The 17,089-nt window shown below is 52.6% G+C and overlaps 9 protein-coding genes across 9 annotated transcripts; 5 read left to right on the top strand and 4 right to left on the bottom strand.

Annotated features, from left to right (window-relative positions):
* Positions 1–60: 60 nt before the first annotated feature.
* ALT_5834 (cytochrome P450) lies at positions 61–1,769 on the top strand (the record flags this gene model as incomplete). Its single annotated transcript, XM_033560125.2, has 5 exons — positions 61–246; positions 291–360; positions 413–968; positions 1,018–1,393; positions 1,446–1,769. 5 exons carry the CDS (start codon positions 61–63, stop codon positions 1,767–1,769), a joined length of 1,512 nt encoding a protein of 503 aa, XP_033416016.2.
* An 879-nt stretch (positions 1,770–2,648) lies between these two features.
* On the top strand, positions 2,649–6,681 carry ALT_5833 (putative ABC multidrug transporter; the record flags this gene model as incomplete). Its single annotated transcript, XM_033560124.2, has 4 exons — positions 2,649–2,690; positions 2,734–2,928; positions 2,975–6,282; positions 6,333–6,681. 4 exons carry the CDS (start codon positions 2,649–2,651, stop codon positions 6,679–6,681), a joined length of 3,894 nt encoding a protein of 1,297 aa, XP_033416015.2.
* A 566-nt stretch (positions 6,682–7,247) lies between these two features.
* On the top strand, positions 7,248–7,998 carry ALT_5832 (cutinase family protein; the record flags this gene model as incomplete). The annotated part of the gene is made up of 3 exons (XM_033560123.2): positions 7,248–7,323; positions 7,376–7,461; positions 7,513–7,998. 3 exons carry the CDS (start codon positions 7,248–7,250, stop codon positions 7,996–7,998), a joined length of 648 nt encoding a protein of 215 aa, XP_033416014.1.
* A 474-nt stretch (positions 7,999–8,472) lies between these two features.
* On the top strand, positions 8,473–9,428 carry ALT_5831 (uncharacterized protein; the record flags this gene model as incomplete). Its single annotated transcript, XM_033560122.2, has 2 exons — positions 8,473–8,981; positions 9,029–9,428. The coding sequence occupies 2 exons, from the start codon at positions 8,473–8,475 to the stop codon at positions 9,426–9,428; spliced, it is 909 nt and encodes a 302-aa protein (XP_033416013.2).
* A 615-nt stretch (positions 9,429–10,043) lies between these two features.
* Positions 10,044–10,616, top strand: ALT_5830 (uncharacterized protein; the record flags this gene model as incomplete). The annotated part of the gene is made up of 1 exon (XM_033560121.2): positions 10,044–10,616. The coding sequence occupies one exon, from the start codon at positions 10,044–10,046 to the stop codon at positions 10,614–10,616; it is 573 nt and encodes a 190-aa protein (XP_033416012.1).
* A 55-nt stretch (positions 10,617–10,671) lies between these two features.
* Positions 10,672–11,386, bottom strand: ALT_5829 (glutathione S-transferase family protein; the record flags this gene model as incomplete). Its single annotated transcript, XM_033560120.2, has 3 exons — positions 10,672–10,828; positions 10,880–11,239; positions 11,289–11,386. The coding sequence occupies 3 exons, from the start codon at positions 11,384–11,386 to the stop codon at positions 10,672–10,674; spliced, it is 615 nt and encodes a 204-aa protein (XP_033416011.2).
* A 655-nt stretch (positions 11,387–12,041) lies between these two features.
* Positions 12,042–13,286, bottom strand: ALT_5828 (NAD-dependent epimerase/dehydratase family protein; the record flags this gene model as incomplete). The annotated part of the gene is made up of 1 exon (XM_033560119.2): positions 12,042–13,286. One exon carries the CDS (start codon positions 13,284–13,286, stop codon positions 12,042–12,044), a length of 1,245 nt encoding a protein of 414 aa, XP_033416010.2.
* Positions 13,287–13,988: 702 nt separating this feature from the next.
* On the bottom strand, positions 13,989–14,939 carry ALT_5827 (spherulation-specific family 4 protein; the record flags this gene model as incomplete). Its single annotated transcript, XM_033560118.2, has 3 exons — positions 13,989–14,321; positions 14,438–14,786; positions 14,860–14,939. The coding sequence occupies 3 exons, from the start codon at positions 14,937–14,939 to the stop codon at positions 13,989–13,991; spliced, it is 762 nt and encodes a 253-aa protein (XP_033416009.2).
* Positions 14,940–15,418: 479 nt separating this feature from the next.
* On the bottom strand, positions 15,419–16,445 carry ALT_5826 (spherulation-specific family 4 protein; the record flags this gene model as incomplete). Its single annotated transcript, XM_033560117.2, has 3 exons — positions 15,419–15,733; positions 15,843–16,194; positions 16,246–16,445. The coding sequence occupies 3 exons, from the start codon at positions 16,443–16,445 to the stop codon at positions 15,419–15,421; spliced, it is 867 nt and encodes a 288-aa protein (XP_033416008.2).
* Between the last annotated feature and the right edge of the window lie 644 nt (positions 16,446–17,089).

The following is a 17,089-nucleotide window of genomic DNA, read 5'->3' as shown; positions in this document are numbered from 1 at the left end:
GGATGTTCTGTACGGTCGGTAGGATCATCATCCCCAACACTCGTTTATTGCATTCTCAATATGGTTCTTGTTGCGATGTCGCTGCCCTCGGGGCCTTTCCCTGAGCTCTCCTACCCGGTCGTCCCTTTTCCGGTTCTTGCTGTCCTTCTAGTGCCATGTCTTGTACTACTGGCAATACGCCTGGCGCCAAAGGGACCAGTCATCAAAGGCGTCCCTGGATCATTCGTTGACCTATATCTCTGCGGTGTAAGTCCCTCCTCTGACAAGTAGAATTGCGCTCATATCCGCAGATTGGCACCAAGCTTGCGTTTATCTCCGGCCGCAGTGCATACCAGTTTCATTCCCTTCATCAGTCCTACGGTATGTACTGCATTACTTGTTGGTGATTGAGAGATTGAGTCTAACAAGTCAGGCAACATCGTCCGATTCGCCCCCGGTCAAGCCACCACCAACACCATCAAAGCCCTGCGTCAGATCTACAGCACCGGCACTGGCAAAGGCGCTGCATTCCTGAAAACGGGCTTCTACAAGAGCATCTCCCGCCGTAACATCTTCACCGCTGCAGATCCCATCTACCATGCCTCGGTTCGCAAGCTGTTCGGCCCCTCGTTCACCCCTGGCTCTATGCATGTCCACGCAGGGGTCATCCGCGAGTGCATCCTTCGCTTGCACGAGGTGATCCGAGGCAAACTCGAGACAAAGGACACCCTCTCCCTGAACGAGCTTCTCTACTGCCACTCGGTAGATACCGTCTCCGAGGTCCTACTAGGCAAGCCACTGGGTTGCCTGAAACGCGGCAAGCCCTACTTCTGGACCGAACAACTGCCGCGTATCTTCTACTGGGCAACAATCCGCGACCAATTCGAGGGCTCCGGCATCCCAACAGCAATCAAGTGGCTGCTGCGCCGGTTTCTGCGCAAGGGGATCCGTCTCCGCGCCGAGCAAGCTCGCATGCGACTCATCAACGAGTATGTTTTTAATTCTGGGCAACTGACGCGAAACAAGCTAACGTATCAGACAACTGCGCACATCACACACCCGCCGCGATATCATGGTCGAGGTGATGGAGCGGTCGGGGGGCAGCGATCTCCCCGAGGACGAGATTGCCGAGAACTTCTCGGCGATCATGCTGGCGGGCTTCCACACCACGCAGAACGCCCTCTGCGCGGTCATTTACTTGGTGCTGACCCACCCGGAGGCGCATGTGAAGCTGGTGCAGGAGTTACAGGCGGCGTTTGCTTCGGCCGAGGATATCTCGGGGGATGTGGCGGCGCAGCTGCCCTATCTCAATGCTGTAATTACGGAGGCGTTGCGCTTGTATCCGCCCGTGCCATTGGGGGGCCCGCGTGTTTCACCTGGAGCGTATGTGGATGGGGTGTATATCCCTGCGGGGGTGAGTACATTGTCCAGTTTCAGACTCTAGTCCCTACGCTAACGTGATATAGACTGAGATCTGTACGTCGTTGTTTGCTCTGCATCACAATCCGGAGTACTTCAACTCTCCCTACGAATTTATCCCGGAGCGATGGACGGAGCCTGGATCGACAGACAGGAAAGAGGCGGTTCAGCCGTTCCTAGTGGGAAGTCGGGCTTGTATTGCCAAGTACTTTGCCAAACAGATGCTACAATTAACTCTGGCCGGCTTCTTCTTAGAGTTCGAGGCCGAGTATGTGGGCAAGGTCAAGGACTGGCAGCGGCAGTCTCGGTGTTATGCCTTCTGGGAAGTGCCGGACCTCAAGGTGAAACTGAGGAAGAGATTGTTTGTCTGAATTCTACTGTTTCCGCTTCGTTTTAATTAATGTGATGTATCTCATACCCATAATTAGTTAGTCTGATTAATTGTTTGACTTTTGGACTTGATGAATGTCGTGTAGGGCCAAGATCACTCGTATGCACAGATTCAGGAACCAAGTCTAACGGCGCGAGTCCGAGGCCCACTCCTCATAAGTTTCGCACAAACCTTAAGAGCAGCCTTATTGATAGGCTAATCTAAGTCCAGATCGTTCGACTTTAGGCTGTGAATTGAGTTTCTCGTTGGACCCAAATTTCAGACTGTTTCATCGTTCGCCGCTATAAACACCGGCTGTTTGAACCATGGAACGTCGACACCTAAGAATTGAGGTATCATCTTGCCCTATTATTTCATCTATCGCAAACACGCTTCCATCAGATTCACATAGTTTCGGGTACCTGGAAGGCTGGAAAGCAAGTAGTTTCCAATAATAAGGTAGAGACCAGCTGACGAAAAGCTCGTATAGTGTTGAGCCAAGTGACACGCTAGTTGCTTCAACTGTCGATCTCTGTGACCAGAAAGTTAAACTACCATTTGACTTTATGATGAGACTGAGCACGGTCTCATAAGTCAGTCACTGATCGTCAAGGGAATCGTAATATTTCAACCACCGAGGCTACGGCACTTAGGCTTCGGCAGTTGAGGTCCGAGGGCTGTCAGTTCGTGTGTCGTCTGATTTTTGAAACTCGTCTAGATCCCTGCTGGTGAAACGTTCCACCATGATGTTTAGAGTAACGACTGCGAGAGAGTATCACAGGGTCTCAGACATGCCCCGTCTGCTGTCGACAGCCACATTCCTACATACCAGACATGTCGTAGCTAAGATGTCCAGTCCAGCACGAAGAGAACATACACGATGAAGTCAAAGGAGGGCATAGAGCTAGAAGACCTGCCTAAAGTAAGTACACTGCATACGTCGACACCTGTAACTAATGAAGTAGTCTCCCGGTGGGAGTTCAGCGACACTGTGCCTATCTGAAGCAGAGAAGGCCATCTTGCACCGACAGATCCATGCACCAGAGTCGCATGTAGGCTTCTTTGGTATATACCGATATGCCTCGCGATGGGACATTGCCATCCTCGTCGTCAGCTCGGCCTGCGCCATCATAGGCGGTGCTGCACTACCTTTATTCACTGTAAGTATCCAATACCCCTTCGCCTATGATGCAACTGACGAGATAGGTCCTCTTTGGCAACCTGACCTCAACTTTTCAAGACATTGTCAGCGGACAAATCACCTACGCGAACTTCCACCATGAGCTCACCAAGTACGTCGTCTACTTTGTCTACCTGGCCATCGGAGAGTTTGCAACCATCTACCTGGCCACTGTCGGCTTCATCTACACCGGCGACCATATCGTGCAGCAGATCCGTGTCGAGTACCTGCGCGCCATTCTACGACAGAACATCGCCTTCTTCGATACCCTTGGGGCGGGAGAGATCACGACGAGGATCACCGCCGACACGAACCTCATCCAAGATGGAATCTCCGAAAAGGTCGGTCTAGCATTGACCGGACTGTCGACATTCGTTACGGCGTTCATTATCGCATACATCAAAAGCTGGAAGCTGGCACTGATCTGTAGCGCCACGCTGGTCGCATTGCTGCTAATCATGGGAGGCTGCTCCACAGCCATGCTCGGCTTCAACAAGCGCGCGCTGGCCTCCCAGGGTCAAGGCGCCAGTTTAGCGGAAGATATCCTCGATTCCATCCGGACGGTGGTCGCATTCGACGCACAGGAGACGCTAGCAACTAAATACGAGAAACACCTCAAGGATGCAGAGAGACCTGGGATGAGGGCACAGATGATCTTCGCGCTGATGGTTGGAGCCTTGCTGTGTGTAATGTACCTCAACTATGGACTGGGATTCTGGATGGGATCGCGCTTCTTGGTCGACGACGGGAGCCATGTCAAGGCCGGTGATGTGCTGACTATCCTTATGGCTATCATTCTCGGATCGTACAACCTGGGCAATATTGCGCCTAACACGCAGGCGCTCTCCACTGCCGTCGCGGCCGCAACCAAGCTGTATAGCACGATCGATCGGCAATCTCCTCTGGACGCGTCACTGGACAAAGGAATCACTCTGGGCCATGTGCGGGGAAACATCGTTTTGCAAAACATCCGCCACGTCTACCCGTCTCGGCCGGAGGTAATCGTCGCGCACGACCTGAGCGTCTATATCCCGGCCGGCAAAACCACAGCCTTCGTCGGGCCCTCCGGATCCGGCAAAAGCACCGTCATAGGGCTTATCGAACGCTTCTACAGCCCTGTAGCGGGGAATATCCTGCTCGACGGACATGATATCCAGCATTTGAATCTGCGCTGGCTCCGGCAGCAAATGTCGCTCGTCTCGCAGGAACCACGGCTCTTCGCCGCCAGCATCGCAGAGAATATCCGGGTCGGGCTCATCGGCTCAAAACATGAGCACGAACCGCCCCAGCAGATACAGAAACGAATCGAAGATGCAGCCCGAATGGCGAACGCGCACGACTTCATCATGGCCTTGCCGGACGGGTACGAAACTAACATCGCTGGGTTTTCCCTATCCGGGGGCCAGAAGCAGCGCATCGCCATTGCGAGGGCCATCGTCAAAGACCCCAAGATCCTACTGCTGGATGAGGCGACCTCCGCTCTAGATACAAAATCCGAGGGGCTGGTGCAGGCTGCTCTGGATAAGGCGTCGCAGGGCCGGACGACGGTCGTGATCGCGCACCGGCTGTCGACTATTAAAGAAGCGCATAATATTGTCGTCTTGAACAATGGATGCATTGTCGAGCAGGGCTCGCATGATCGTCTCATGGACAGAAAGGGCGTCTACTACGGCATGGTCAAGGCACAGCAGATCAAGAAGCGGCTCACGCGGATGAGCCAAATGCCTCGAAGTCCGATGGAGACTTTTTTCCTAGATCTGGATTATCCAACCGATGACGATGTCTCGGAATATGAGCATCAGGATGACGCGTCTGATGTCGGGCTGAAAACAGGCGAGAGACTGAAACAGCGGATGTCGAGGATGTCAATATCAGCGCTGCCGGTGCACTTGCAGAAAGCCAAAGAGGTATCCTACTCACTTTGGACGCTGTTTAAATTCCTCGCCTCGTTCAACCGCCCCGAATGGCCGCTCCTCGGGTTGGGATTAGCTGCATCCGTCCTAGCCGGAGGCATCCAGCCCTCGCAGGCCGTCCTCTTCGCCAAAGCCGTGAGCACGCTGAGCCTGCCACCCTGGGAATATCCCAAGCTACGCCACGACGCGAGCTTCTGGTCGCTCATGTTCCTCATGCTTGGCCTGGTCACATTTATTCTGTATGCCTTCCAAGGAAGCCTTTTCGCCTACTGCTCCGAGAAAATGGTCTACCGGGCCCGCAGCCAGGCGTTCCGGGTCATGCTCCACCAGGACATTTCCTTCTTCGACGAGCCGGAGAACACCACGGGCGCGTTGACAGCTACCCTAAGCGCAGAAACAAAGCAACTGGCCGGCATCAGCGGCGTCACGCTCGGTACCCTGCTCATAGTCTCGGTGAATTTGGTCGCCTCGCTGGGCATCGCACTAATCATGGGCTGGAAGCTCGCGCTGGTCTGTATCTCCGCTGTGCCTGTGCTCCTTCTCTGCGGCTTCATCCGCGTCTGGATGCTGGATAAGTTCCAGCGGCGCGCAAAAGCCGCGTACCAGCAGTCTGCCAGCTCAGCCTGCGAGGCTGCCTCGGCGATTCGCACCGTCGCCTCGTTGACGATGGAGGGTGAGGTTCTGGACTCGTATCAAACCCAGCTGCAGCACCAGCTAAGACGGGATATCCTCCCCATCATCAAATCGTCGCTGCTGTATGCCAGCTCCCAGGCCCTGCCGTTCTTGTGCATGGCGCTGGGCTTCTGGTACGGCGGGTCGCTTCTGGGGCATGGAGAGTACTCTGTTTTCCAGTTCTACGTCTGCTTCAGCGAAGTGATCTTTGGCGCACAGGCAGCCGGGACGGTTTTCTCGCACGCACCAGATATGGGCAAGGCGAAGCACGCCGCGCGGGAATTCAAGCGGCTCTTCAGCGGCGAGACCATGCAGTCGCAGTCTGCGACTCAACGCCAAAGACCACAGCCGGATATGCGCGGGCTGATTGAATTCCGCGATGTCTCCTTCCGGTATCCAAACCGGCTGGATCAGCCGGTTCTACGACGGCTAAATCTAACCGTCAAGCCCGGCCAGTTCGTGGCTCTGGTCGGAGCAAGCGGCAGCGGCAAGAGCACGATCATCTCGCTACTGGAACGATTCTACAACCCTATGACAGGGGCAATCTACATCGACGGTAGAAACATCGCTATCTGGGATCTAACCTCGTATCGGAGCCACCTGGCGCTGGTCAGCCAGGAACCGGCTTTATTCCAGGGGACGATCCGCGAGAATATCCTCCTGGGGAGTACCAGGCCGTACACGAGTGAAAACGACCTGATCAACGCGTGCAAAGACGCAAACATTTACGATTTTATCATTTCTCTCCCGTACGTTCCCCCAAGTCCTTGTGTACTTATAGATTGCTAACGCATCCCAGACAAGGCTTCGAGACCATCGTCGGCACAAAAGGGGGCATGCTCTCCGGCGGCCAGAAGCAGCGCATCGCCATTGCGCGCGCCCTCATCCGCGATCCGCGGATCTTGCTTCTGGATGAGGCAACCTCTGCGCTAGACTCGGAGTCGGAGAAGGTGGTGCAGGCTGCGCTAGACGCGGCGGCGCAGGGCCGGACGACTATTGCCGTGGCGCATCGGTTGAGTACCATCCAGCGGGCGGATGTGATCTACGTGCTGGATCAGGGGGAGGTGGTGGAGTCAGGGACGCATGATGACCTGCTTCGGAAGAGAGGGCGGTATTTCGAGTTGGTCAATCTGCAGAATCTGGCTTGAATGAGTGGTTGGTGGGCAGGCGTTCGGCGATTAGCGTTTTTTTTTTCGATTGTTGTCTCATGAGTCATGTGGTTAGGGCTGAAGCGACTGGAGTAAGAGATTATTGTTTCAGATCGGTCAATATCAAGTGATCTCTCCAATCATCGGTGCAAATTGTTGGGATATTCGGACGAGTTCAAACCGGATTGGGAAGTTCGTCCGAGGTTCCCCAAATTTGGGGCAAACCACGAACTATCAACAACACTATTATGAGACATGGCCCACATCACAAACAGGTTATCGGCCTGTTCAGGGACTGCATTCAGGCTTGGCAGGAGACTCAGACTCTCGATCTTTATCGGATCAAGAAGTAACAATTTGAGACGTTCTGAAACTGTGAGGGAATAGACTCCAATGGGACCCGACCTTAGTTCTTGAATGTTCTGCCTGGACCTCCCATCGGATTCCTATTCTGGAGCAACTGCCGACGATGGGTCTCTATAAGCCAAAAACCGTAGATATAAAGACCCCTGTTCAGGGCAAGGACTGCGATTAGCAACTCTCCCAAGACAAGGGCCCAAGACAAGATGAACCTGCGCCTATTGACTCTGGCCCTCGCCGGCCTCGCCGCCGCAAGTCCAGTTGCCATCCAGGAGAGACAATGTACGTATACCCTCCCATCCCTGCATCGAGGTCGTGTCTAACATGAACCCAGTATCCTCGGGTAACGAACTACGCGATGGAGCCTGCAAACCCATCACCTTCATCTTCGCCCGCGCATCAACCGAACCCGGTCTCCTAGTAAGAACTCCCCGCGTGCCCTCCAATAGCAACAGTAACTAACGTAAGCAGGGGATTTCTACCGGCCCAGCAGTCTGCAACAACCTCAAAGCCGCCAAACCAGGCCAAGTAGCCTGCCAAGGCGTCGGACCAGCCTACACAGCTGACCTGGCGTCCAACGCACTCCCCGAGAACACCTCCCCTGCCGCCATCAACGAAGCCGTGGACCTGTTCAAGCAAGCTGCGTCGAAATGCCCCGACACGCAGATTGTCGCGGGGGGATACAGCCAAGGCACGGCGGTGATGGACGGGTCCATCAAGCGGCTTCCTGAGGAGGTCAAGGAGAAGATCAAGGGTGTTGTGCTGTTTGGGTATACGCGCAATGCACAGGAGAGAGGGCAGATTGCGGATTTCCCAAAGGACAAGGTCAAGGTTTATTGTGCTCTGGGGGATATGGTGTGTGATGGGACGCTGATTGTGACGGCGGCGCATTTCACGTACGGGGCGAATACGGGCGATGCGGCGCGGTTCCTGCTGGGGAAGTTGTCGACTGCTTGAGTCTGATCCATATCTCTTATTCTCTTTAAGTATTGATGTGGTGTTGTCGGATTCGAGAACCAATAATCGAGTACTAATAACAGTCTGAAGTGCGGCTAATGTTAATCTGAGTGAGCTAGGATGTGAGTTATATATTAAGGACCTTACTACATCTCTACTCTCTTAACAGTTGGATTCCCCTTAGATGCATTGTAGATTTATTGTCCTAAAGTACATTAGACATACTGCCTCTTTATTGTTAAATAGAAGCTTCTTTGCTGTGCCTTACCTATCTCCTCTACGCCACTTTAAGTGTTCTGTGTTGATGAGACTGGGATGACCAGCCCCGCCCTCCCAGCGCTAAGGAGTTGACATCCGATATCGCTAGTTTAATGAATGACCAACCCGTATATTCCCCTCTCTTCAAGTCAAGCTTCTTTCTTCATTCACTTTTCATATCGGATAAAGGATAATCCAAAAGAAAAAAAAGGAAACATGTCTTTCTACCCTCCCGGCTGGGACTACGAGCGCGTAATGAACTGCGCCTATGAGGACTTCGGCACCCTCACCGAGGAACAACACACAACCATGCTAAATGGCCTCAAGGAAGCAGGCTTGTACCAAGCTTTCGAAGACAAAATACAGGCAAAGGTCATGGAATCCCAGGCAGCAGCTCGACTCGCCGAAGAAGCCACCAAAACAGAAGAACAAAAACTTGCAGACCGCGAAAGCTGGGCTCCTTACATCGACACCTTGAAGAATGTCTTTAAATTCGAGCCGGAATGGTCGGAGTGGGGATTTGTAGTCTTTCGCGCTACGGCCTATAGAACTGAGGATGACGCGAAGTGGTCAGAGTTTCGCCGACGCTGGGACCAGATCATTGAAGAGGAGCATGCGGATCAGCGCGGGTTTCATCCCAAGTCAGATCGGGCGATTGAACTGCTGCGGTTCCGGTGGGTGGAGGATCCGTCGTTGGAGGGGGCGTCGGCTGTTGAGGTTTCTCGGTACGTCTTTCATTCTATACATTCTATTCTCTGTTCTAACGGAACAGGCGCTTTGACAAGATGTTGCGGGACCTTCCCACCGGGCTCACCACGACGGCCTGCCTTATGGTAAACACCGAGGCTCTGGAGTCGGTCCTCAACTCACCACTTCCTTCTTCAGCTCCCTTGAAGGGTCGGAAGGAGATTCCATATGTGGTTGCGGTCTCCAGGGCCGCGCACTATCCACGCCCTGAGCCCACCCCTGGAGAAGATGAAGATGTCTTTGGTCAAGATTTCAAAGGATACTTTAATGTTGCGGTTGAGACCCTTTTGACGAATCTCTACCCCATGGTCGCGCTGGATATCATGGACTTACCGAGACTGACGAGTCGCATGCGACACGACAAGGATATTTGGTGCAATGCCTATCGGGGAGGGATACGCCATTATCTGGAAGAGTCCAGTTGATCAAGCTCTTCCGTCCGTCTATTCAAGTCACCTTCTCGGTAACCATGGCATTACTGGCGAGACTGCCATGCGTATCCAACAGCTTTAACAGCCTAACCGCACGGCTGCTGAGATATGTGTTCTACTTTGTCAACTGATTCGAGAAGAATCCAGATTCGGAGGACTACTGAACCGGTGAAGGCACGCACCCAGTGAGAAGTGGCCATGGCGACGGAACAGCATTTCCAACAAAATCAGCCTCAGTGCCGTGGCGAGTGACTCGACCGATTTAGATTGGCCCAAGCGGAAGACACGATTGAAAGGCATCATGGACTATCCCAAAACAGTAATTTATGTGCATCCATCCATGGGCCAAGGCGTTGTCAGGCAGTGCAGAAATACGGATGATCAGCTCTTGGCACCGCAGCAAGATGCGCATTAATTACTATTTTGGGACTAGCGTCGAATTGACCATTGCCAAAAAGGGCATCACCACCAGGTTATAGCCAAGGGCAGGGTCAAACACATTACGATTGAAAGCACCATGATAATGCATATATACCAGTTCCATCGCTTCCCAAGTTACTCTGCCGAAGCTCAGTTCAGCGGACAGCTCCAACCACAACAAAACCAATCATGGACAAACTATTCTCCAAAAGCAAATCACCCCAGCCCGTCTACACCTTCACCATCGACAGCTCCGGCGAGACAATCACCTGCGCAGACAGACCAGCCTTCCACCTCACCACCCAGAAATCCAAACCACACCTCACCATCTCGCGTCTCCCACCGCCAGGACCATGGTCTCCAGCGCCTGTTCCCATCGGAACCTGCACCGTCCACAAGTTCCCCTCTAGCAAGGTGGACATCACACTTCACGGCCACGAATTCCTGCTCAAGCGCGACCTCCTCAAAAGCGATAACCACCACTTCGATTACCCGCCTCTAGGGCACTTCAAATGGAAGCCGGACGCATGGGGAGGGAGTAAACTCGAGTTGTTCGACAACGACCGGCGGTTGTTGGCAAGATACCACAAGAAGCTGTCATTGAAAGGACAGGGTCAGCAAATCGAGGTGTTTGTGCAAGGCGATGAGCGGTTCGTGGAGATGGTGGTTGTGACGGCGTTGGCGATGAGGCATTATATCGAGGTGGAGAATAAGGATATTAAGAAGGTGACTGACATTCTTGATGCTGTGGGCGGGGGTTAGTCGACCAATCATTATATACAATTAATACATGTTAGACAGAGCAATGAAACATCAGCTACGCCTCCAAATATACATCCTTCAGCCCCTTGGCCACATGGGGATTCCGGACCAGTCGCTCATGCCAAGTCGTCAACTCGGGGAATCGCTCAAGGTCCAGATTCGCCTGACTCGCACCAGCTACATACGGGAAAATGACCAGATCCGCTAGTGTACTAAATGAACCGTCAGCACGCTGCATACAATTGACGGTAGACAACACATACCACTTCTTGCCCACAAGGTACGGAGTCTGCGCCTTCTGCAAATGCTCCTCAAGATGCAGATACAACCGCAGGGCCTTCCGCGCAAAGCTTTCCTCAGGGTTATTGCCTTGAATGATCTTGCTCAGGAACGCAATCCAGTTATTCACCTCCTCTGCTTCCTTGGACCCCTCTTTGTACGAAAAGTGGTGCTCGGCGTCGTATTTGGTCAGAAGGTAGCGGGCGATGTCGGCCACGCCAGATGCACTAGCCTTTTTGCCTTCGCTGGTTACATCGTAGAGGACAGGGAGACTGGTGTATGCGCTTGCATCGTCGTGTTTGATTTCTTTGATGCTGTGGACAAGGTGGATGCAATGCGGTTGTCTGTGTTGTTAGCACTAGCAACGGTGCAGAAAATCCGTGAATAGCATACCCGATGAGCTCGATCAGCATGGCGATAGTGGCACCCTCTTTAGTCCGGGGTGAGGTGTAGAGGGCGATACGCCCTCTCTGCTCGTGGAAGACGTTCATTGCGAGAGCTTGGAGGGATAGACGACTGAAAGGAAGATGATTACAGGACAAGAAAGAGACAGACAGCAAAGGATAGATAAGCTTCAGGAGAAACACGTGCGGATGCAGCGAACCTTCTTCAGTTGTCCAATCTCGATCGAATCAGGCAACCCGTCAGGCCATCTGCGGAGTCAGCCAATCAGAGTGGAGGCAAGGGAACGTGCTCAGGACGATCCCCGGATTTCTTGGTACGCTTTTCCAGCGTGGCAATCAATGGCAATTAATTGGCCAATCAACTGCTCCTCTTCGGCGGAATATCTCAGTATTAAGACATCTCCATGGGTCAATGCGAGGGGAATTACCTTGGGAGAAAGAAATGACGATATAAGGCTTTGGCAAAGTACTGATATAAATGACGTCATATATCATGAAGCTATTGTCCACCAGACAATAGTCATTCACTTTGATAGATATATTATATATAGCACTTAGACAGTCACATATTGATACTATATATCATTAGGAACAACATAAAATCAGATAGCATTAGTCCCCGTGGGTAAAATCCATAAATCCATGGTCATAAGCTTGCTATATATCTTGCTACACCTACTATTTGGAAAAGCAGAATCCACATTAGCATATGATATTAGTGATCTATAAAATATACCTCCTATTACTCCTGCAGATAACTCCACAAATCCTCACAAGCATCCCTCAATGACTTCTCCGTCGTCCATCCCAACTCCACCGCCGCCCGCTCCGCACTGGCAACACACGACCCAACATCCCCCGCTCTCCTCCCCACCACCCGTCTCGGAATCATCCGCCCGGACACATTCTCCAGCGTCTGCACCAGCTCCAACACCGAATGCCCACGCCCCGTCCCGAGATTAAACGTGCGAAATCCGTCCCGAACGCGACCCTCCCGCGCCGCAGCCAACGCAGCCGTATGACCCCTCGCTACGTCTGTGACGTGGATGAAATCCCGGATCGGGGTGCCGTCAGGTGTATCCCAGTCATTTCCGTAGATGAGGAGCTCGTCCCGCTTGCCGGTCAGGATGTCCACGACGGCCGGGACGAGGTTCGAAGGATTGATCTTTGGGTCTTCGCCTAGTAGGCCGGAGGCGTCGCAGCCGATTGGGTTGAAGTATCGCAGGGCGACGATGGTCCAGGCGGGATTTGCACGGGCCACGTCGGCGAGGACTGCTTCGCCGAAGAGTTTGGTGCGGCCGTAGGGGTTTGTAATTTGGGAGATGTTCGTTTCGCAGGAGTGAGACGCACCTGACTGGTTGGGCTCAGCTTGATGGATGCACTCCTCTTCGTGGAGGATTGGACGGTTCTCGGCTAGTTTGCCGTAGACGTTTGCAGACGAGGAAAAGATGAAGGTGGTGATGCGGTACTGGTCTAGCAGGACGAGGAGGTCGACGAGCCCGTTGATGTTGTTGCGGTAGTACTTGAGCGGGATGTGGATGCTTTCTTCGACCTGCTTGAAGGCTGCGAAGTGGATGACTCCGATGATGCTCGATTGTCTTGTGGATAGGTCGAGCTGATACGCGTCGAGGAGGTTCCTCATGGCCGACTTGTCGCGGTAGTCGACATCGTACAGCGTCGCCTTGGGACAATGGCCGTCCGTACTGTCAAAGTGCAGTTTCGCTGCCAGCAGGATCCGGGAGAAGACATGACGGTAGCTGTTACTCAGGTCGTCGACAATGAGGACATTGTATCCGGCTTTCATCAATTCCAGACAGGTATGGCTGCCGATGAATCCTAGGCCGCCAGTGACAAGGACATAATCCTCGCCATCACTGACAGGTGTCAATGTATCAAAGCCGTCCGTCTCGCTGTCTGGAGTCGGGACTTCAGAAAAGATCCGAGGAGAAGCAGATGTGCTTCTTTCAGAATGTGGACTTGAAGTCATACTGGGACAGGTATACCATATCACAGCAAGCAAACGAGCGACTTACTACAGTCTACAGCCCGAGGCTCATCGCAGACAATAAGTCCAATGGATCGCAGTCATCCTCGTCATGATCATGGCATCCACGTTTCCATGACTTCATGTCGATGATGCTATTTTCATCGCAGTCACTTCAGCAGGTTATGATAGCCGAGACATGGCTGGTATCTGGATTCTGATATGTCAGGCCATGACTCGTAAAGCCCATACCATACATACCGTAAGTACCTTACTCCGTACCTTACATCCTGAAGGATTCGATTCATACGAGGATTATACTTTCCTTATCTTGCCCCCATTATTTGCCTATTTGCCTATTGCCAGAGTCTCACCGTCATGGACGTGCACGGTGCAGCCGCAGTCAGCTTATGCCGGTGCGCTGGTGATGCCAAGTAGGCAACTACGGATATCCAACGCCATATCAATGAGGCGTCTGTGGATGTCTCACCGTTATCGACCAATTATCGCCTCTTATACAAGTGATAGAGCCAAAAGTGAGACCCAGCGATTTACTGTGGCGCCCAGCGCATTGTATTTGTGGCTTCCACTAGTGCGTGCTAACTTTGGCACCGTTGACAGCTAAATCACGCAAGAATGACAGATCTATTCGATCCTGCCACTAGCCCTGGCCTCTAGACCAGGATCTAGATTCTAGACCCTAGTCTACACTATCTCCCACTCTGAATCGTGTTTCAGCGCGTGCATCAATTGCATCCAACTGGTTGGTCCAAATCGCTCGTAGAAATCCCCCTCCACCTCCGTGACAAACAGATACGCCGCGCGGTCGCGCAATTCGCGCACCACGTCCGCCAGCTCGCCTACGGGCACCGCATTGATCATGTACCCGCATCGGACCCGATCATAGGGCAGTTCGGCGAGTCGACGCTGCACCTCGTCGGAGCGGTACCTCTCGTACGGCTCTTCGCAGGTCAGAATCAGGTCCGGACAGGTGTCGGCCAACCCGGCATCGGGGGGTGTGCCTGGGTTATGGATGACCTACCAGCATCACCCCTGTCAGCAGGCGTCTCAACTCAACTCAATTCAACTCATTCAATCCCGTGGAAAAGAAAACCCAAAAACTAAAAAAAGAAAAGGGAGAAAACAAAACTTACCATCCGATCGCGCAGAATCCCACCATTCCCCTTGATAAACTCGGTACAAGCACGCAGGTACTCCTCCCTCTCCTCCGAATAATGATTCGGCGTTTCGTCAAGTAGAATCCCACCTAATCCTAAACCCTCGCAGGCCGACCAGCTAGCATACCGATCGATCTCCGCGTAGACATCCTCCAGAGGCTTATCGCAGTAGTGGATACGAATGTAGCCGACGGTGTAGACGTTCGGGAAAGCGTTGAGCTTGGGGACCTCGCGGGCGTAATCCTTGTTCGGGGATGGGAGGTCGCCCGGTCCGCTGTTGGGGTTGACGACCACCAGGAAGTCTAGATCGGGGTGGGCAGTTATACTAACCAGGTGAATACCAGTTCAGTATTGTAATTTGTAAGATAGATTTTAGGAATTAAGATTGGTGGACTCACGCGTCGTACAGTGGAGCCCATGTCGTCGTTGATAGAGGGTAAATGTACAAGGGGACGAGAACTCCTGATTTGGGGGGCATTGTGCGGATGGTAAGATTCAGTAAGATGGCGAAATGATGGCGATTATTCGATCAGATCGGGTGGATGTTTAGTGTGAAGCGATAGAAATGGACGCTAAATAGATGCCCTGATTGACAGGGGCGAGGAACAGGAACACACTGCGACCGCACATGTCTATCTATCTATCTATCTATCTACTAGGCTACGGAGTACTTGCTACGACTAGGAGATAGCCTAGTGCTGACGAGATGCAGAGATCGAGCCATGTGGTGCCGTTGATAGCCAGTCGTGGTATCACATTTTCCTTCTATCTCGCCCGACACTGCCTATCAAAGCTTGGTCAATACGATGTCTCAGCCTCCAGTCACTTATCAAGTATTTCCGGAATCCTGACAAAGCTAATTGATTATCTGCGATTATGCGATTACTGTGATGTGATATCAAAAGTCCAAAAGTCAAACATGTCTCCCCGCATCCAATAACCATGGTTTCATCCACGTCAACTGGGCATGACAGCACACAAAGTGGGTAACTGTGGGTCAAAACTCTCGTAGAAATTCTGGCTCAGTGTCGTGAGAAACAGATATTCCGCGCGCTCGCTTAGATCCTGGACCAAGTTGCGGAGCGTGCCATTATTCATGGAAGGCACCGAGTGGACCATGTAGCTGTAAGCCGTCCGGTTCGCCGGAAGCGCCATCAGACTCGCATGCTTGGTCTGATACTCCTGATAGGACTGTTCAAAGACAACTGTCACATCGGTCCCGTCAATGTTACTATATCGGGAGTCCGGGATCGCGCCCGGGTTATGGATCACCTAATGATGAATCATTAGTTGAGCCTCAAAGCATGTCTCGTACACCAGGAAACTTTTGAGGTCAGGAGAGCGTACTGAAACACAAATACGAAAACAGAGACATGCTCACCGTTCGGTCTGGCCTCAGCCCAGAGGCGTTCTTAGCCGCTTCATTGATCGTAGCCAGGTATTCGGCCGAGGATGTGGTGTACTCGCTGGGCACCTCGTCGAAAAAGATTCCATGCATGGCAAGACTTGGCGATACGGCTGCCCAGCCGGAGTAGATGCCCACCTCTTGCAGCACGGTGGTCAGATTCCGGCTGGCATACCCTGTGCGCACGTATCCCACGGTCCGCACATTTGGGTACGCATTCAGCCGCTGGATCTGGTGTGCGTACTGCGCACTAGGCTGCGAGTCGTTTCCCGGACCACTGCTGGGATTGATGATGATGGTAAAGTTGAGATTGGGGTAGTTGGTCACTCTGACGACATCAACCCACCAACTCTTCTGCATTTGACAATGGCAAACTTACTCTTCGTACAGCGGGTCCCACGTACTGTCGGTTTCTGGCCAGATATAGAGGGGGAACAGAATCGTAGCCTTCTTGCCATGATGCTTTTTGGGCAGGATAACTGCCAATGGCACCACAATGACAATAATAACCACAATGGCAATGACGATGCCGATGCCAATCCACAAATTGCGTCGTCCTTTAATTTTGGAAGAAGCCATTGTAGGTGAGCGTGGTGGAACGATTGGAGCGAAGAGCACGTAAGCCTCTCGACAGTGATGGAGATTACACGCAAAGGCGGATCTCCAGCAACAATTCCAGCGATATCAATTCTCTACAAATACTTGAGGACAAACCTTCCCCGTCTCTCCAGCCCGGTCTCACCGGACGGCCAAGAGTGATGGCTACTTTTGACGAGAATTAGCGGCTGACGACCAAGACACATCCCAGACCCTTGACTCGCTAGACGTATCCCACGTCCAAACTCAGACACTGGTCGCAGAGTCATAGACTCGTTCCTGATAAAGAATTATTTTTGGATCCAACCACTGCAGCACTAGCGCCGGTGTGACTTGGTCTGTTTCCTATCGTAAATTTGGGCGTCAGAACCCGAGCTGAAATTCAGAACTGAATTCTCTTGTTTCTTAAGCTCAGGCAGGCACTCTGTAGCTCAGCCACCATTAAGTCGGCGTCGTATCTGTCATAGAGATGTATCACTGAGTCCGTCTGGCTCTACTTAGCATAGACAGCAAGCAGGGTGGTGGCTTCGGCCATATATCATCGTCATATAGATCCGCACGCCCATGCACCTGTAGTCTTGTGCATATCACTCGTTATCGCGTCCCTGATCCCCAGTTCATTTGCC

Source organism: Aspergillus lentulus (genome assembly GCF_001445615.1).
Source record: "Aspergillus lentulus DNA, contig: Alt09, strain: IFM 54703, whole genome shotgun sequence".
In the NCBI taxonomy this organism is placed as follows: Eukaryota; Fungi; Ascomycota; class Eurotiomycetes; order Eurotiales; family Aspergillaceae; genus Aspergillus; species Aspergillus lentulus.
The sequence above is the reverse complement of the archived record's forward strand: the minus strand, read 5'-3'. Positions and strand labels throughout refer to the sequence as shown.